The 21,427-nt window shown below is 40.6% G+C and overlaps 1 protein-coding gene across 1 annotated transcript; it reads right to left on the bottom strand.

The window, feature by feature from the left end:
• Positions 1-3,454: 3,454 nt before the first annotated feature.
• On the bottom strand, positions 3,455-20,677 carry LOC106088341 (UDP-glycosyltransferase UGT5). Its single transcript, XM_013253812.2, has 5 exons — positions 20,529-20,677; positions 10,378-10,648; positions 9,673-10,131; positions 4,228-4,431; positions 3,455-4,169 (listed from the first exon to the last, which is right to left on the bottom strand). Exons 1-5 carry the CDS (start codon positions 20,529-20,531, stop codon positions 3,505-3,507), a joined length of 1,602 nt encoding a protein of 533 aa, XP_013109266.2. The 5' UTR covers positions 20,532-20,677; the 3' UTR covers positions 3,455-3,504.
• Between the last annotated feature and the right edge of the window lie 750 nt (positions 20,678-21,427).

Raw genomic sequence — 21,427 nt, 5'->3', positions numbered from 1 at the left:
AGGCTCAAGAAGTCAACTCGGGAGATCGATTTACATGGGAGCTATATCAGGTTCTTGGCCGACTTGAACTCTACTTGGCACAGTTGTTGAAACTCATAACAAAACACTATGTGCAAAATTTCAGCCAGATCTGGCAAAAATTGAGGCTTTCAAAGGCTCAAGAAGTCAAATCGGGAGATCGGTTTATATGGGAGCTATATCAGGTTATAGACGGATGTGGACCGTACTAACACTGTTCTTGGACACTATCTGCAAAATTTCATCTAAATTGGACAAAAGTTGCGGCTTCTAGGGGCTCAAGAAGTCAAATCGGTAGATCGGTTTATATGGGAGCTATATCTTGGCCGAATTGGACCGTAATTGGCACAGTTGTTGGAAATCAAAACAAAACAAATTTCAGCCAAATCGCATAAAAAATTTCAGCCAAATCGCATAAATATTGCAGCTTCCAGGGGCTCATGAAATGAAATCGGGAGATCGGTTTATATGGGGGCTATATCCAAATCTGAACCGATATGATCCAATTGCAATCCCCAATGACCTACATCAATATTAAGTATCTGTGTAAAATTTGAAGCGGCTAGCTTTACGCGTTCGACCGCTATCGTGATTTTGACGGACGGACAGCCATGGCTAGTTCGACGCAAAATGTCGAGACGATCAAGAATATATATACTTTATGGGGTCCTAGATCAATATTTCGAGGTGTTGCAAATGGAATGACTAGATTAGTATACCCACATCCTATGGTGGTGGGTATAAAAAACCAAATTACGTGTTATTTGAAAAATTCCATTGAGAATTTAAAAATTTCCTAGATTTCTCACAAGCATAGTTTAGCTCGAACAAAGTCCATTCGTGCAAACTTCAGACAGGTTTTGAAGATGTTTGTTAAACAAATTAGGCTGTTTTTGGATAAAAACTGTTATTGGCTATTTGTTGCTATGCCATAATGTTTGTATATATTAAATATCCACGTTTCCCAACAAACTAGACGATGGCACGTGTTTCAATATTTATACTCTACACTACCGCTATGGTATAGGGTATTATAACTTAGGGCATTTGTTTGTAACACCCAGAAGGAAGAGAGATAGATTCATTGATAAGTATATCGATCGACTCTGAATCACTTTCTGATTCGATTTAGACCGTATGTCTGTCTGTCTGTCCGTCTGTCCATGCTAATTTATGTACATACTACAGGTCGCAGTTTTTATCCGATCATCTTCAAATTTCGTACAGGCATTTTTTTCGGCCCAGAGGCAAAGCCTATGGATAATGGAAAAAATTGGTTCAGATTTAGATATAGCTCCCATATATGTGTTCGTCCAATTTGCAGTAATAATGCATTAAAATGGTCATTTGTTAATTGATTCTATCGAAATGTGTTTGAAACGATTTTCTTTAGACTTTCGATATAACTGGTGAATTTTATAGAAATCGGTTCAAATTTAGATATGGGTCTCATATATATATATCGCCCGATTTTCATTCCTAGAGCCACTGCAAGCGTATTTATTGACCAATCTTCCCAAAATTTTGTACACAGCTTTCCTCGACGACTTCTACAATATCTAAGAAATTTGCTCGAAATCGGTTCAGATTTAGATATAGCTCCCATATATATGTTCGTCCGATTTTAAGAAATATTGCAATAAAGTACCGTTTGTGAACCAATTCTATCGAAATTTGGCGGGAGAGATTTTTTATACCCACCTTAGGATGGGGGTATACTTATCTAGTCATTCCGTTTGTAACACCTCGAAATATTGATCTGGGACCTATAAAGCATATATTTTTAAAGAAAGTAAATGCATTTTTAATAAAACTTAGAATGAACTTTAATCAAATATACTTTTTTTTACACTTTTTTCTAAAGCAAGCTAAAAGTAAGAGCTGATAACTGACAGAAGAAAGAATGCAATTACAGAGTCACAAGCTGTGAAAAAATTTGTCAACGCCGACTATATGAAAAATCCGCAATTACTTTTTGGGCAACCCAATATATTCTTGACCGTCTCGAAATTCTGATTCGAACTAGCCATGTCCGTCCGTCCGTTCGTCTGTCGAAATTACGACAGCGGTCGAACACGCTGAGCTAGCCGCTTGAAATTTTGCACAGATACTTTATATTGATGTAGGTCGTTGGGGATTGCAATGGGCCATGACGGTTCAGATTTGGATATAGCTCCTATATAAACCGATCTCCTGATTTTATTTCTTAAGCCAATGGAAGCGACAACTTTTGTCCGTTTTGGCTGAAATTTGGCACATAGTGTTCTGTTTTGACTTTTAAAAACTGTGTTAAGTACTGTCCAAATCGGTCAAGAACCTGATATATCTCCCATATAAACCGATCCCCCGATTTGATTTCGTGATCCCATGGAAGCCACAATTTTTGTCTGATTTGGATGAAATTTAGCATGAAGTGTTCTGTTATGACTCCCAACAATGGACCTAAGTACGGTACAAATCGGTCAAGAACCTGATATATCTCCCATATAAGCCGATCTCTCAAATTGACTTCTTGATCCAATGGAAGCCACAGTTTTTGTCCGATTTGGCTGAAATTTTGCTCATAGTATTCTATTTGGACTTCACACAACTGCACCAAGTACGGTTTAAATTTGCGTATTACCTGATATAGATCCCATATAAATCCGATTCTTCCCATATAATCCCATATAAATCCGATTCTATCCGATTTGGCTGACATTTTGAATCTAGTGTTCGGTTATGACTCTCAACAACTGCCCCAAGTACAGTCCAAATCGGTGCTAAACCCGATATATTGGGTTGCCCAAAAAGTAATTGCGGATTTTTTAAAAGAAAGTAAATGGATTTTTAATAAAGCTTAGAATGAACTTTAACCAAATATACTTTTTTTTAAACTTTTTTTCTAAAGCAAGCTAAAAGTAACAGCTGATAACTGACAGAAGAAAGAATGCAATTACAGAGTCACAAGCTGTGAAAAAATTTGTCAACGCCGATTATATGAAAAATCCGCAATTACTTTTTGGGCAACCCAATAGCTCCCATATTTTAGCAGAATACACTATGTGCCAAATGTCAGCCAAATCGGACAAAAGTTGTCGCTTTCATGGGCTCAAGAAGTCAAATCTGGAGATCGGTTTATATAGGAGCTATATCCAAATCTGAACCGATATAGCCCATTTGCAATCCCCAATGACCTACATCAATGGGTTTCCAAGATTCGGCCCGGTTTTACTTGTTTATTACGCTTACTGGTGAATTACGTAGAAATCGGTTCAGATTTAGATATAGCTGTCATATATGTATATCGCCCGATTTTCAGTCCTAGAGTCACTGCAAGCGTGTTTAATAACCAATCTTGCCAAAATTTTTGTACAACGCTTTCCTACCCTAAAAGCCTATGCATCATCTTTGTTAGGGTTGTGTTGCGACCTCGTATTTCTATTAAGGCCAATCATAACTCTCTGATAATTTATTTAAAGCTACTCAACATTTTTGTTGTAAAAATTAATTTAGCTTAATTTTATTACTACGCCATAAACTAAAGATCAGTCTTCGCACCACAAAAACCACAGCAGCGATTAACAAAATGGGTACTATGGTCACAAATACTATGACATCCAACAAATAGAACTGGAACCAATTCAAATCCAAACCGGCCGATCTGATATGTGGTGCACCTTGATGTCGAATGACATATTCAATCCAGTAGACAGCTGTCCCGCTAGCACTCATGGGACGATCGCGGAATATATTTGAGACCCTTTGCACATTTTCCCGATAATAGGGTGTATACAACAATTTGTCAAGAGCTTCTTTAAGAGTTTCTCGGGTAATTGAGGGAAAATGTAGCTTCACAGCATAACCACTCATTTCAGCTTTTCTCATATTCAAATGTTGATCACAATAGATGGGTATACCCAACATGGGTACACCGTAATGTACCCCCTCTTGGGTGCTAAAGAGACCACCATGAGTTATGAATACTTTGAGCCGTGGATGAGCTAAAATATCTGATTGTGGTAACCAATTACGTATGAGTATATTTTTGGGCAGGTCTGGAATGGTATCATTTTCGAATTTCCATATGACTCGCTGTTTCATGGCACCAAAGACATCAAGAAATATGCGCATTTTTTCATAGGGCATATCGGAGGACTTAATGTTGCTTCCTGGAGTTAAAAGATATATTAAATGGGGTTAACTGGAAATTATATTTCTTGTGCTTACCCAAACTAAAGAAAATGGCTCCTTCTTCAGCATTGTCCAAAAATTCCTGAATATCCGTGGGTAACTTCTTGGGCGGATGAATATGCAAACCACCTACTGCTACCATGCCGGGTAGCAAAGGTCGCGGTGAACTTAGAGGTGAATAGCTGTTAACCAAAGCCATGGAGATATTTCTCTCCAACAAGGAAGTTGATGGTATGGTAACTTGAAGGAAATATAAATAATAAAAAAATAAACAGCAAGGAAAGGCAAAAGTCGGGCGGTGCCGACTTTATAATACCCGACCCCTAACCTATAACTACAAAGTGGGAGCTTATATCTGGCGAATATATATATGGGAGCTTTATCTAAATCTGAACCGATTTCGACCAAACTTCTTAGATATTGTGGTAGTCGTCGAGAAAAGCGTCGCACAAAATTTTGGGAAGATTGGTCGATAAATGTTGTTGCAATGGCTCTAGAAGTGAAAATCGGTCCATATATAGGGTTGCCCAAAAAGTAATTGCGGATTTTTTAAAAGAAAGTAAATGCATTTTTAATAAAACTTAGAAATAACTTTAATCAAAAATACTTTTTTTTATACTTTTTTTCTAAAGCAATCTAAAAGTAACAGCTGAAACTGACAGAAGAAAGAATGCAATTACAGAGTCACAAGCTGTGAAAAAATTTGTCAACGCCGACTATATGAAAAATCCGCAATTACTTTTTGGGCAACCCATATATGTATGAGGGCTATATCTAAATTTAAATCGATTTCTATGAAATTCATCAGTAATGTCGAGAGTCATAAGAAAATCCTATCTGCCGAATTTCGAGACAATCGGTTGACAAATGACCATTTTAATGCATTTTTACTGCAAATCGGACGAACATATATGAGGGAGCTATATCTAAATCTGAACCGATTTTGAGCAAACTTCTTAAGTATTGTTGCAGTCATTGAGGATAGATTTATACACAATTTTGACAAGTTTGGTCAATAAATGCGCTTGTAGTGACCATAGAAGTGAAAATCGGGCGATACATATATATGAGAGCTATATCTAAATCTAAACCGATTTCTATGAAATTCACCAGTAACGTCGAGAATTAAAAGAAAATCGTATATGCCAAATTTCGAGAGAATCGGTTAACAAATGACCATTTTATTGCATTATTACTGCAAATCGGACGAACATATATGAGGGAGCTATATCTAAATCCGAACCGATATCGAGCAAACTTTACATATATTGTGCAAATCGCCGAGGAAAGCTTTGCACAAAGTTTTGGCAAGATTGGTCAATAAATGAGCTTGCAGTGACTATAGAAGTGAAAATCGGGCGATACATATATATGAGAGCTATATCTAAATCTGAATCGATTTCTATGAAATACACCAGTAATGTCGAGAGTCCTAAGAGAATCCTTCCTGCTAAATTTCAAGAGAATCGGTTAACAAATGACCATTTTTTTGCATTATTACTGCAAATCGGACGAAAATATATGTGGGAGCTATATCTATATCTGAACCGATTTTTTCCAATTTTAATCGGCTTCGTCCCAAAGCCGAAAAACAAGTCTGTACCAAATTTGAAGATGATCGGGTTAAAACTGCGACCTGCAAGTTGTGCACAATTTAACATGGACAGGCGGACAGACAGACAGACAGACGGACAGACAGACAGACATGCAGGCGGACATAGCTTAATCGAATCAGAAAGTGATTCTGAGTCGATCAGTATACGTACCAATGGGTCTATCTCTCTTCCTTCTGGGTGTTACAAACAAATGCACTTAGTTATAATATCCTGTACCACAGTAGTGGTGTAGGGTATAACTATAGAGGTAACAGAAGGGAAATAAAGGCAGAAGTGTAGTGAGAGCTTGTGCCCTTACGAAAAATTATTTTGTCTTTTATACTTCTAGTTCTATTTAAGCCGCCACAGGTTTAAGCTTGCAAATGCAAATTTTCCCCATGAACATTCCACTAAGGAACAGAGGCAAACTTCTCACATATCAATGAGTGCAGTCCGATTCAAGTTTAAGCTCAATGATAAGGGGCCTCCTTTTTATAGCCGAGTCCGAACGGCGTGTCGCAGTGCTACACCTCTTTGGAGAGAAGTTTTACATGGCATAGTGTCTCACAAATGTTGCCAGCATTAGGAGGGGGAAACCACCGCTGAAAAAAATTTTTTTTTGATGGCCTCGCCAGGATTCGAACCCAGGATTCGAACTCGCCAGGATTCGAACCCAGGCCTCTAAGCTACGGTGGCCAGATTTTAGCTTACCTTTGGATTTACCTGTAGACTATATCAGCCTTTCGGACCCGACTATGAAAAGGATGTCCCTTCTCAATGGTAAGACGAAAGTCTTCCATGTTCTTCATTGCAAACCGATCACATATCAATGAGTGTTGTTCGATTCCTGCTTTAGCTCAATGATAAGGGACCTCCTTTTTATAGACGAGTGGAGCACTTCTTTGGGGAGAAGTTTTAACATGGCATAGTACCTCATAAATGTCGCCAGCATTAGGCGGGGAAAACCAAAGTTGAAAATTTGTATACCCACCACCATAGGATGGGGGTATACTATTCCAGTCATTCCGTTTGTAACACCTCGAAATATTGATCTGCGACCCCATATTCTAAATCGTCTCGACATTCTTAGTCTAACTAGCCATGTCCGCCTGTCCGTCTGTCTCAATCACGATAGCGGTCGAACGCATAATGCTAGCCGCTTGACATTTTGCTCATATACTGAATATTGATGTAGATTAAAGGGGATTGGAAATCGGTCGTATCGGTTCAGATTTAGTTACAGCTCCCATATTAGACGATCCTTCAATTTGAATTCTTGAGGCCCAATCGGTCTATAAACAGATATAGCACCCATATAAACCGATCCCCGGATTTGACTTCTTGAGTCTTTAGAAGCCTTAATTTTCACCCGATTTGGCTGAAATTCGGAAAAAATACTTGAGTTATGACTTCCAACATCCCTGCCAAGTATTATCCCAATCGGTAGATAAACAGATATAGCCCCCATATAAACCGATCTCCGGATTTGACTTCTTGAGTTCAGAAGCCTTAATTTTCACCCGATTTGGCTGAAATTCGGAAAAAAGGCTTGAGTTATGACTTCCAACATCCATGTCAAGTATGATCCCAATCGGTCGATAAACAGATATAGCCCCCATATAAACCGATCCCCGTATTTGACTTCTTGAGTCTTTAGAAGCCTTAATTTTCACCCGATTTGGCTGAAATTCGGTAAAAAGACTTGAGTTATGACTTCCAACATCCATGTCAAGTATGATCCCAATCGGTAGATAAACAGATATAGCCAACATATAAACCGATCTCCGGATTTGACTTCTTGAGTCCTTAGAAGCCTTAATTTTCACCCGATTTGGTTGAAATTCGGAAAAAAGGCTTGAGTTATGACTTCCAACATCCATGCCAAGTATGATCCCAATCGGGCTATAGACAGATATAGCCCCCATATAAACCGATCACCGGATTTGACTTCTTAAGCCCTTAGAAGTCTCAATTTTCATTCAATTTGGCTGAAATTTGGAACAAAGACTTGAGTTATGATTTTCAACCTCCATGCCTGGTATGATCCAAATCGATCAATAAACAGGTATAGCCCCCATATAGACCGATCCCCGGATTTGACTTCTTGAGTCTTTAGAAGCCTTAATTTTCACCCGATTTGGCTGAAATTCGGAAAAAAGACTTGAGTTATGACTTCCAACATCCATGCCAAGTATGATCCCAATCGGTCTATAAACAGATATAGTCCCCATATAAACCGATCTCCGGATTTGACTTCTTGAGTCTTTAGAAGCCTTAATTTTCACCCGATTTGGCTGAAATTTGGAACTAAGACTTGAGTTATGACCTTTAACATTCATGTCAAGTATGATCCCAATCGGGCTATAGACAAATATAGCCCCCATTAATTAGAAGCCTTAATTTTCATTAAATTTGGCTGAAATTTGGAACAAAGACTTGAGTTATGATTTTCAACATCCATGCCTGGTATGATCCAAATCGATCAATAAACAGGTATGGCCCCCATATAAACCGATCCCCGGATTTGACTTCTTGAGTCATTAGAAGCCTTAATTTTCACCCGATTTGGCTGAAATTCGGAAAAAATACTTGAGTTATGACTTCCAACATCCATGCCAAGCATGATCCCAATCGGTCGATAAACAGATTTAGCCCCCATATAAACCGATCCCGGGATTTGACTTCTTGAGCCCTTAGAAGTCTCAATTTTCATTCAATTTGGCTGAAATTAGGAACAAAGACTTGAGTTATGATTTTCAACATCCATGCCTGGTATGATCCAAATCGATCAATAAACAGGTATAGCCCCCATATAAACCGATCCCCGGATTTGACTTCTTGAGTCCTTAGAATCCTTAATTTTCATCCCATTTGGCTGAAACTTGGAACAAAATCTTGAGTTATGTCTTCAAACATCCATGCCTGGTATGATCCGAATCGGTCAATAAACAGGTGTAGCCCCATATAAACCGATTCTCGGATTTGATCTCTTGAGCCCTTAGAAGCCTCAATTTGTATCCGATTTGGCTGAAATTTGAAACAAAGACTTGAGTTATGACTTTCACGCCAAGTATGATTTGAATCGATCTGTAAACAAATATAGCCGAATTCCCGGTTTTAACTTCTTCAGCCCTTAGAAGCCTAAATCTGCACCTGACATGCCTGAAAGTAGGCCCTAACACCTATCTTATCACTAACAACATCAGTGCCAAGTTTTATCCAAATCGGTCAATATGGTGATATCAGTTGCCCTTAGTACCGAAAATCCCATATGACTTCTTGAGACCAAAATTATTGAGATGTAAACTCAGTTAATAAGGATAAATTTTTAGCGGAAGTCATGGTGATAGGTAACCAAGATTTGGCGTGGCCGAACTTAGCTCGTTTTTACTTGTTTTGTGATGTTCTCGCCAGGATTCGAAACCAGGCGTTCAGCGTCATAGGTGGACATGCTAACCTCTGTAATACGGAGGGTTCATATGGCCCTGTAGCGCAGAGTGGTGGAGGCCACCGTAGCGCATAGGTTAGCATGTCCGTCTATGACGTTGAACGTCTGGGTTCAAATCCTGGCGAGACCATCAGAAAAACTGTTCAGCGGTGGGTTTCCCCTTCTAATGCTGGCAACATTTGTGAGGCACTATGCCATGTAAAACTCCTCTCTAAAGAGGTGTCGCACTGCGGCACGCCGTTCGGACTCGGCTATAAAAAGGAGGCTCCTTATCATTGAGCTTAAACTTGAATCGGACTGCGCTCATTGATATGTGAGTAGTTTGCCTCTGTTCCTTAGTGGAATGTTCATGGGCAAAAATTGCATTCTATATACAACTTCAATGGTTATCCAGTTAGTCCAGTTATTTTTGAGACGATAGTAAATCTCAAAACTTACCATTTAGATGGCCGAAATATTTCTGCACCAATTTATCCATTCTTGGAAAGTAATCATATTCTCTTATCAAATCCTCCGTAAAAGAATAGAAGGAGTTGAGTAGCCTTTCTGTGAAAGACATGCGATCAGAGTATGGAGAAAATGTATGGGGCACAAAAGACCAGGGCATAATGAGACCCATCATTTGACTCATGCGCGTCTCAAAACCCAAAGTGCCGCTAGTTACCACTGGAACATCATAGATGCGCGATAAGGCCAAAAAGGGTTCCTGATAGAATTGTTCGCACAACAGCAAATCATATTTGCCCTTGGGATTGGGTTCATTGATGAGGGCCTGAACTTTGGTTTGATTGAGGGCATGCTCGGTGGTGCCAAAGGCAATGATGTCCATCATTTTGAAATATTCCAGATTACCCATGTTGGAGAATGCAAAAATATTATCCGCAAAGGAGGGAATAACTAAAAGGGGAGAGAGAAAGAGAAGATTGAAAATGTTTGTAAGAAAAAAAATTGAAGAAAGGTTAGTGGGAATAAAAAGGCTGTATAAGGTATGAAGATTTAAAAGTGGATGCGATATGGTTTTATAGGAAGATATAGAAAAATTCATAAAAGTTTGTGTAAATACTCAAGAATAGGTTGATATGTAGGTAGATGGGGAAAGGTTTATATGTCTTATTTTTCTTCCTTCTTTATACAATTTCTTACCATCACTCCAAAAATCATAGACCGGTTCGATTAAAATCTCTGTATAATTTTGTCCCAAGTTCAAGTGTTTCAATGTGAACGCTGCCACCATAGTAACTTGATGGCCCCTTTGTATGAGGTCCTTGATTAGCACCGAATGCATGTTGTAGTGACTCTTTCCAGGGAATGCATATACAGCCAATATTCGGGCACCATCACACTGTGGTGGATTGTAGCAACAAAGGAGTAAGAGAATTGAGCTCACCGTAAGTAATGTGAATCGATTGGCAAGCTACAAGTAAAAAGACATAGAATGAGTTCTTAAAAGGTTCTTTATAATATCACATAAATCAGGTTGACTCCATGGGCTCAACCTGAGAAATTTTTTTCCAGCGACGATGGCGGCGAAGAGCATACCGCAGAACCAATCCCCGACAATGGTTCCCTCCTAGACAGAATGAATTCCAAGTAGCAGTGATCCGACTGAAGAATAACAAGGCAGCAGGAGCCGATGAGTTGCCCGCTGAACTATTTAAGATCGGAGGCGACACGCTGATAATGCGTATGCATCATAACCGATTATAAGAACCCCAGCGTACTATGTCCAGTGCACAAGAAAGGAAACAAGACGGAAACTGTCAACTACAGAGGAAAAAGTCTCCTCCTAATCGCATAGTCTCCTTAGACAAGTCCAAATGGTGTTTTATGCAGACACCTGCCACGATGGTTTAATTCTGCAGGAGTTTCAAACCCGGGTGAAAACTTTGCCCCCATACATAGCCGAAGCTAGCATGACTACCAATTCGAGTTCAAGTTGTCTGGACCTGTCCTCGCCCTTGGTTAGGAGCAAAGCACTATCCAAACTCTTTCCGTTCTATGGGTCACGGCACCCGGTTGAGTACATGCAACTCCACACTGAGCATCGAAATGCCCTTCCTGCGATTTTAGGTGCTAAACCACAGCTACCCCGTTGCTCCCAACTGGGGCCTCACCAATAGTCAGGCTGGAACCGAAGTTCGTGGGGCTCCTGACTCCCGTGGAACCAGATTAAGGACTCTGGTTCGACCACGTAGTCCAACTACTTTCAGATGAACTCCAGATAGTTCCAGACTGTTCTCCTTGTGGGATGACATAAACACCATCCCGTAGCACCACGTTATTCAGAAACATTCAGTTATTAGGTGACATAACCCAAAATGACAGCACAAGTCTGAGCGAAAACACGAGTGCCACCGAAACATTCACACACACACGGTACACAGTATGTTTGTCACAAGGAATAACAGCGAAACAGTGTTAAAACTTTCAAAACATGAGAACTTTACACAAACCCACTCAACCAGCTCCAAGACTTCATGGTCCTGCCATCTTCAGCTCACCGACCTTTTCGATGCAGTCTACCAACCACTCATCCATTTTTCGTTATATCGCTTCAACCGTCCAGCACCACACCCACTTCCTTCCGACCAGCTCCAAGACTTCATGGTCCAGCCGCCTTCAGCTCACCGACCTTTTCGATGCAGCCTATTAACTGCTCATCCATGCGTCGTCCCATCGCTTCAGCCGTCATCGCCACATCCAACTCCTTCCGACTAGCTCCGAAACTTCATGGTCCAGCCGCCTTCAGCTCACCGGCTGTTTCGATGCAGCCTACAAACTGCACATTCATCAACCCCCACAATACCTTGCACATACGAGCAGATAAAGAAAATGGAGAAAGTTGGAAACCACAACTTTGAGATAGAAGGCAACTTTTTATACCTAGGCACCGCCGTTACCGAAACGAATTACACTAGTTTTGAAATAAAGCGATGCCACTTTGGATTGAGTAAGCAGTTTAGAAACCAATCCATCTCTCGACAGGCGAAGATCACACTATACAAGACACTGATACTACCCGTGTTGTTAAATGGTTCTGAGGCATCAGTACTTGTGAAAACAGACGAGGCAGTGCTTGAAGTGTTTGAGAGAAACATTCTTCGTAAAATTTATGGACCAGTTTGTAGTGATGGAGAGTATCGTCGTCGTACGAACCACGAAGGAAGGTGCTTGAAAATTTGCAAAAATACTTTTTAGTAGAGTAGGTCGGTTGGGATTGTAAATGGGCCATATCGGTCCATGTTTTGATATAGCTGCCATATACCCCGATTTTGGATCTCGACTTCTTGAGCCACTAGAGGGTGCAATTCTTATCCGATTTGGTTAAAATTTTACATGACTGGTTACATGACTGTGACTTCAAACAATTGTGCTAAGTATGATTGAAATCGGTTTATAACCTGATATGGCTGTCATATAAACCGATCTGGGGTCTTGACTTCTTGGTCCTCTAGAGGGTGCAATTCTTATCCGATTTGGCTTTTTTTTTTTTTTTTGCGCGGCGTGTTTTGTTATTACTTCCAACAACTGTGTTAAGAATTGCTCAAATCGGTCCATAACCTGATATAGCTGCCATATAAACCGATCTGGGGTCTTGACTTTTTGAGCCTCTACAGGGAGCAATTCCTATCCGATTTGGCTGAAATTTTGCATGAGGTGTTTTGTTATGACTTTCAACAACTGTGCTAAGAATAGTTCATATCGGTTCATAACCTGATATAGCTGCCATATAAACCGATCTGGGGTAGTGACTTCTTGAGCCATTAGAGGCCGCAATTATTATCCGATTTGGCTGAAATTTTGCATGAGGTGTTTTATTATGACTTCCAACAACTGTGCTTAGTATGGTTCAAGACGGTCCATAACCTGATATAGCTGCCATACAAACCGATCTGGGGTCTTGACTTCTTGAGCCATTAGAGCGCGCAATTAGTATCCGATTTGGCTGAAATATTGCATGAAGTGTTTTGTTATCACTTCCAATAACTGTGTTAGGTATGGCGCAACTGTGTTAGGTATGCTTAGAATAGTTCAAAGCGGTCCATAACTTGATATAGCTGCCATACAAACCGATCTGGGATCTTGACTTCTTGAGCCTCTAAAGGATGCAAGTATTATCCGATGTGGCTGAATTTTTGTACAACGGCTTCTCTCATGACCTTTAACATAAGTGTCGAATATGGCATGAATCGGTTTAAAGCCTAATACTGCTCCCCTACAAACCGATCTCCCTATTTTACTTCTTCAGCCCTAAAGTGCGCAATTTTTACTAGATTTGACTCAAATTTTACACTATGACTTCTACTATGGCCTCCAATATTCAGTTCAATTATTGTCCGAAATGAACCATAACTTGGTATTGTTGCAATTCCTGTCTTCTATCCTTTGTTTGCTTAAAGAGAGATACCGGGAAATGAACTCGACAAATGCCAACCAATGGTGGAGGGAATATAAGATTCGGCCCGTCCGAACTTGAACGCTTTTTTCTCTTTTTAACTCTAGTCTTACATTTGCTGTAGGGTAGTTTGTCAAAAGGCCACCTTTATCCGCCTTTGGTCTGTGCTTTATTGTATGAATCGAGTATACGATAATATTTGCCCTAACTAATAGCAAATAATCTTTACTTACTTCATTCATGAGAGCAAACATTCCCCCACAGATTCATAACGTTTCCTTTTTACATTCATTTGCCTGTAATTTATGTCCCTTTTGGCCCAACAGTCAGCTCCACAAGGCTATTCATCATTAACCAAGCAAAGCAATTCATCATTAGGCCTTTAATAGGCCAGCTGTGCTTGACCTAAATATAATGAAGCGAACAAAAACAAGTAGAAAGTCATTTAGTTCGGATGGGCCGAACTTTGGATACCCACCACCTCGGGGTATATATGTAAATCCCCTTTCGTCACAATCCTGTGGAAATTGGATAACTAAAGCACGGAGATTGAGTTGTCTAATAAATATAAGTCACTGTTCAATTTTGTAGAAAAAATATTGCTCTTTTTGGCAGCTATATCCCTATACAAACCGATCTGAACCATATAGGACACCGATATTGAAAAGCCTTACATAAGTCACTGCGTCAAATTTCAACAAAATCGGACAATAAATGCGTTTTTTATAGGACCAAAACTTTAAATCGAGAGATCCTTCTATATGGCACCTATAACTAAATCTGTACCGATCAGGACCAACTTAAACAAGGATATAATAATCATCCTATTTTATTATAACTCCATACTATATCCGTAGTTATATCTTAAAAGTGGCAGGTCTCGATCATATTTCTTTCAGATCCCGATAACTACTTTTTATGGGATTAATATTCTAAATTGGAAGATTGGTCTAAATGACAGCTGACCCTTTATCGGCAGATCGGTCTATATGGCAGCTATATCTAAATATAGACCAATCAGAACCATATTTAGGTCCGATGTCGGATGGCTTAAAATAATCCACTGTTTCAAATTTCAGCGAATTCGGGTAATGAAAAAAGCTGGTATGGGCTTCAGACCCTTTATCGGCAGATCGGTCTATATGACAGCTATATCTAAATATAGTCCGATCTGAACCATGTTTAGGTCCGATGTCAGGAGGCCTAAAACTACTCACTATATCAAATTTCAGCGAAATCGGGTAATAAAAAAAGCTCTTATCGGCTTCAGACCCCTTTTCGGCAGATCGGTCTATATGACAGCTATATCTAAATATAGTCCGATCTGAACCATATTTAGTTCCGATATCGGGAGGCCTAAAACTACTCACTATATAAAATTTCAGCGAAATCGGGTAATAAAAAAAGCTCTTTTGGGCTTCAGACCCCTTTTCGGCAGATCGGTCTATATGACAGCTATATCTAAATATAGTCCGATCTGAACCATATTTAGGTCCGATGTCAGGAGGCCTAAAACTACTCACTATATCAAATTTCAGTGAATTCGGGTAATAAATAAAGCTTTTATGGGCTTCAGACCCTTTATCGGCAGATCGGTCTATATGACAGCTGTATCTAAATATAGTCCTATCTGAAACATATTTGGGTCAGATGTTGAGAGGCTTAAAACTACTCGCTATATCAAATTTCAGCGAATTCGGGTAATAAATAAAGCTTCTATGGGTTTCAGACCCTTTATCGGCAGATCGGTCTATATGACAGCTATATCTAAATATAGTCTGATCAGAACCACATTTAGGTCCGTTGTTAAGTGGGCTAAAACTACTCATTATCTCGAATTTTAGCGAAATCGGATAAAAAGTAAAGCTTTTATGCGCTTCAGACCCTTTATCGGGAGATCGGTCTATGTGACAGCTATATCTAAATAAATATAGTCCGACCAGAACCATATTTAGGTCCGTTGTTAAGTGGGCTAAAACTACTCATTATCTCGAATTTTAGCGAAATCGGATAAAAAGTAAAGCTTTTATGCGCTTCAGACCCTTTATCGGGAGATCGGTATATATGGCAACTATATCTAAATACAGTCCGATCTGTACCATATTTGGGTGGGATGTTGAGTGGCTTAAAACTACCCACTATTTAAAATTTCAACGAAATCGGTTAAAAACTAAAGCTTCTATAGGCTTCAGACCCTTTATCGGCAGATCGGTCTATATGGCAGCTATATCTAAATATTGTCCGATACAAACCATATTTGAGACGGACGTCGGGAGACCTTAAACTACCCACTATTTCAAATTTCAGCGAAATCGGGTAATAAACAAAGCTTTTATGGGCTTTAGACCCTTTATCGGGAGATCGGTCTATATGGCAGCTATATCTAAACATAGTCCGATCTGATGTCGTCAGATGTCAGATGTCGGGAGACTTAAAATAACCCACTGTTTGAAATTTCAGGGAATTCGGGTAATAAATAAAGGTTTTATGGGCTTCAGACCCTTTGTTGGAAAATCGGTCTATATAGCAGCTATATCCAAATATGGTCCGATTTGGCCCGTTCAAGAACTTAACCAGCGTGCATCAAAAAGACGTATCTGTGCCACATTGCAGTTTAATATCTCAATTTTTGAAGGCTGTAGAGTGATTACAACAGACGGACGGACAGACGCACAGACGGATAGACAGAGAGACGGACAGACACACGGACATGGTTAAATCGTCTTAGAATTTTACGACAAGTAAGAGTCGGAAATTGATATTTTGATGTGTTGCAAACGGAATGACTGAAATGAATATACCCCCTATCCTATACGGTGGTGGGTATAAAAACAAAAAACTCTTCCCAGCATTGCATGTCATATTCCATATCAATTCACCTTCTAATTAACTTTTACCGATCCTAATAAGTGCAGGTATTTTCGTGACATATATCAAAAAAATAATTGAAATAATTGTGTGAAAGTATAGTGGAAACCGAGAATGTGTTTTTTGTTTGTCCTTTGTGTCTATTTAATGCTGGGAAAACACAAACCGGTGATTATGGGCAGCTGTAGCATCATCATCATCACCATCGGGTTACTAGACACTAGGAGATGAAATATATCAAAAACACCGACACAATTACTGGTTCACTGAAACGTACCACTTATTGAAGTTATGTGGCGTAAAATGGATATCACATTACAAAAAATGGGAATAGTATGAATAAAATGTATGGAAATTAAACGTTTCAACATTTGATGATTTTGCTATGATTAAATATTGAAACTTATTGAACACAATATGTACTTCATGGTATCTTTTTTTCCACCCCACTCATTTTTGGCTATTCTTAAGTACTGATAATATGAATTTTGACAAATTTCGATTTAAGTTTTTTATACCCACCACCCACCACCATCATTTTGTCATTCCGTTTGCTACACATCGAAATATCCATTTCCGACCCTTTAAAGTATATAAGTTTTTGATCGTCGTAAAAATCTAAGACGATCTAGCCATATCCGTGCGTCTTTCGGTCCGTCTGTCCGTCCGTCTGTTCGCGCGTCTGTCCGTACGTCTGTCCGTCCGTCTTTTCGTGCGTCTGTCTTTTGAATTCCCGTTACAGTCTTTAAAAAAAGAGATATTAAGCTAAAACTTTCCACGGAATCTTATTTTGTCCATAAGCAGGTTAAGTTGGAAGATGGGCTATATCAGACTATATCTTGATATAGCCCCCATATAGACCGATCCGCCGATTTAGGGCCTTTGGCCCATAAAAGGCACATTTATTATCCGGAAGAAATTTCTGACAGTGAGTTGTGTTAGACCACTCAACATCCTTCTTCAGTTTGGCTCAGATCTGTCCAGATTGAGATATAGCTGCCATATAGAACGATCTCTCGATTTAAGGTCTTGGGCCCATAAAAGGCGCATTTATTGTCCGATGTCACCGAAATTTGGAACAGTGAGTTGTGTTAGGCGCTTCGATATCCCTCTTCAATTTGGCCCAGATCGGTTTAGATGTGGATACAGCTGCCATATGTAATCATATATAATCCGATTTTGCTGCAATTTGACACAATGACTAATGTTAGGCTTTTCGACATCCATGTTGTATATGGTTCAGATCGGTCAATATTTGGATATGGCTACCAAAAAGATATTTTGTTCTTCAAAATTGAACAATGACTTGTACTTATTAGACCACTCAACGTCCGTGTCGATGTTGGTCCAAATCGGACCATATTTCGATATAGCTGCTATGTAGGCATAAATTATTAATTTTTCACCGGATTATGACGAACTTTGGACCACCTCAGGCTGGTGGGTATTCAAAGTTCGGCACGGCCGAACTTAACTCCTTTTTACTTGTTTTTTATACCCTTCACCATAGGATGGGGGTATACTAATTTCGTCATTCTGTTTGCAACTCCTCGAAATATTCGTCTAAGACCCCATAAAGTATATATATTATTGATCGTCATGAAATTTTAAGTCGATCTAGCCATGTCCGTCCATCTGTAACATATAGTCCGTCCGTCCATCCGTCCGTCCGTCCGTCCGTCCGTCCATCCGTCCGTCCGTCCGTCCGTCCATCCGTCCGTCCGTCCGTCCGTCCGTCCGTCCGTCCATCCGTCCGTCCATCCGTCCGTCCATCCGTCCGTCCGTCCATCCATCCGTCCGTCCATCCGTCCGTCCATCCGTCCATCCGTCCGTCCGTCCGTCCGTCCGTCCGTCCATCCGTCCATCCGTCCGTCCGTCCATCCGTCCGTCCGTCCGTCCGTCCGTCCGTCCGTCCGTCCGTCCGTCCATCCGTCCGTCCGTCCGTCCGTCCATCCGTCCATCCGTCCGTCCATCCGTCCATCCGTCCATCCGTCCATCCGTCCGTCCGTCCGTCTATCCGTCCATCCGTCCGTCCATCCGTCCGTCCATCCGTCCGTCCATCCGTCCGTCCATCCGTCCGTCCATCCGTCCGTCCATCCGTCCGTCCATCCGTCCGTCCATCCGTCCGTCCATCCGTCCGTCCATCCGTCCGTCCATCCGTCCGTCCATCCATCCGTCCGTCCATCCGTCCGTCCATCCGTCCGTCCATCCGTCCATCCGTCCGTCCATCCGTCCGTCCATCCGTCCGTCCATCCGTCCGTCCATCCGTCCGTCCGTCCATCCGTCCGTCCATCCGTCCGTCCATCCGTCCGTCCATCCGTCCGTCCATCCGTCCGTCCATCCGTCCGTCCATCCGTCCGTCCATCCGTCCGTCCATCCGTCCGTCCATCCGTCCGTCCATCCGTCCGTCCATCCGTCCGTCCATCCGTCCGTCCATCCGTCCGTCCATCCGTCCGTCCATCCGTCCGTCCATCCGTCCGTCCATCCGTCCGTCCATCCGTCCGTCCATCCGTCCGTCCATCCGTCCGTCCATCCGTCCGTCCATCCGTCCGTCCATCCGTCCGTCCATCCGTCCGTCCATCCGTCCGTCCATCCGTCCGTCCATCCGTCCGTCCATCCGTCCGTCCATCCGTCCGTCCATCCGTCCGTCCATCCGTCCGTCCATCCGTCCGTCCATCCGTCCGTCCATCCGTCCGTCCATCCGTCCGTCCATCCGTCCGTCCATCCGTCCGTCCATCCGTCCGTCCATCCGTCCGTCCATCCGTCCGTCCATTCGTCCGTCCGTCCATCCGTGTAGGTCGGTTAGGATTGGAAATGGGCCATATCGGTCCATGTTTTGATATAGCTGCCATATCAACCGATCTTAGATCTTGATTTCTTGAGCCACTAGAGGGCACAATTCATATCCAATTCCTCTGAAATTTTGCATGAGGTGTTTTATTATGATATTCAACAACTGTGCTGAGTATGGTTGAAATCGGTCCATAACCTGATATAGCTGCCATATAAACCGAACTTGAATCTGGACTTCTTGAGCCACTAGAGGGCGCAATTCATATCCAATTTGACTGAAATTGTGCACAACGTGATATGATATGACTTCCAACAACTGTGCTGAGTATGGTTGAAATCAGTCTATAACTTGATATAGCTGCCATATAAACCTATCTGGGGTCTTGACTTCTTGAGCGTCTAGAGGGCGCAATTCTCATTCGATTTGGCTGAAATTTTGCACAAGGTGTTTTGATATGACCTCCAACAACTATGCTAAGTATGCTTTAAATCGGTCTATAACCTGATATAGCTGCCATATAAAATGATCTGGGATCTTGACTTCTTGAGCCTCCAGAGGGCGTAATTATTATCCGATTTGGTTGAAATTTTGTACAACTGCTTCTCCCATGACCTTCAACATACTTGTCGAACATGGTCCGAATTGGTCTATAGCCTACAGCTACAGATACAGCACCCATGTAAACCGATTTCTTTATTTTAGTTCTTCAGCCCCTAAGGGGCGCAATTCTTACTCAAATTGGCACAATGACTTCTACTATGGTTTCCAACATTCAATTCAATTATGATCCGAATCGAACTACAACTTGATATAGCTCCAAAATTAAATCGATTATTTTCTTTTAGGCTTTGTTTGCCTTAAAGGAGATATCAGGACAAGAACTCGACAAATGCGATCTATGGTGGAGGGTATATAAGACTCGGCCCGGCCGAACTTAGCACGCTTTTATTTGTTTTATTTTAGGTATACATTCACATTCCCAAAAAAAAAAGGAAATTTTGGCCAAAAATCATTAACTATGGCCCTAAGCTATATCTGAAAAACCAGAGTTGTTGAAGAAAAACTGTTGACGAAAAATTGTAAAAACAGTAGAAAATTGACACGCATCAGCCTATGGTTGATTAGTGTTATAGGTATTGTAACTACTTTTGGTGTTCTCGTTTAAAAAACACCAAAACCATTTATTTTTAAATTCCGGGATTAGTATAATTTTTATGTTTTTTTTTATATCTTTACCATTTTAAAACATAAATTTTAATTTTAAAACTATTTGACTTTCATCTATATTTTTATAAAACACTTAAACTTTCAAGCAATGCTCCAGATGATCGCGTAAACACCGTTTTTTTAATCAACCAAGAACCGCTTATGGAGCAGATGTGCAAAGTAAGAATGTTAAAAGAGAACTAAGTACGAAAGCGTGTATGGGAAGCAAAATCATATTTGAATAGTTTATAATAAAGACTCACTGATATATTGTAATAGTGGGATAAATGTACAGTGGTTTAGTGTTAGCACAATTTCTTAAACAAAACAGGTAAGCAAAGGCTATGGTCTGGCGGAGGCGACTATAAAATACAATACACAAAAACTTAGCCCATTGGATGGGAAATTACAACCACATGTGTTAGTTTGTACATCACTGCTCTAAAGCCAACCTACCATATTTAATGGAGCCCATATATTGGGTTGCCCAAAAAGTAATCGGTAATATACAATAGTAGTAATATAGTCGGCGTTGACAATTTTTTTCAACGGCTTGTGACTCTGTAATTGCATTCTTTCTTCTGTCAGTTATCAGCTGTTACTTTTAGCTTGCTTGAGAAAAAAAGGTTCGCGAAATTTTGTTTACATTTGTTTGTTTGGCGTCAATTTTAATATGGAGCCCACATGTATTGAAAGAAATTCATTTAACAAACCGAATCAACGCTTGTGATATGCACCTTAAACGCAATGAATTCGATCCGTTTTTAAAACGAATCATAACTGGAGATGAAAAATGGATTGTTTACAACAACGTTAGTCGAAAACGATCATGGTCCAAGCATGGTGAACCAGCTCAAACCACTTCAAAGGCTGATATCCACCAAAAGAAATTCATGCTGTCTGTTTGGTGGGATTGGAAGGGTGTGGTA

This window comes from Stomoxys calcitrans, chromosome 5 (genome assembly GCF_963082655.1).
Source record: "Stomoxys calcitrans chromosome 5, idStoCalc2.1, whole genome shotgun sequence".
NCBI classification, from domain to species: domain Eukaryota; kingdom Metazoa; phylum Arthropoda; class Insecta; order Diptera; family Muscidae; genus Stomoxys; species Stomoxys calcitrans.
This window is presented reverse-complemented; position numbering and strand designations above follow the sequence as displayed.

Bases quoted from the DNA above. Each gene is read 5' to 3' on its own strand.
- LOC106088341 (XM_013253812.2), bottom strand. The intron at 10,132-10,377 runs GTAAGAAATTGT...CTCCCCTTTTAG, and splicing joins CTATGATTTTTGGAGTGATG to TTATTCCCTCCTTTGCGGAT. The intron at 4,432-9,672 runs GTAAGTTTTGAG...ATTTCCTTCAAG, and splicing joins ATATTTCGGCCATCTAAATG to TTACCATACCATCAACTTCC.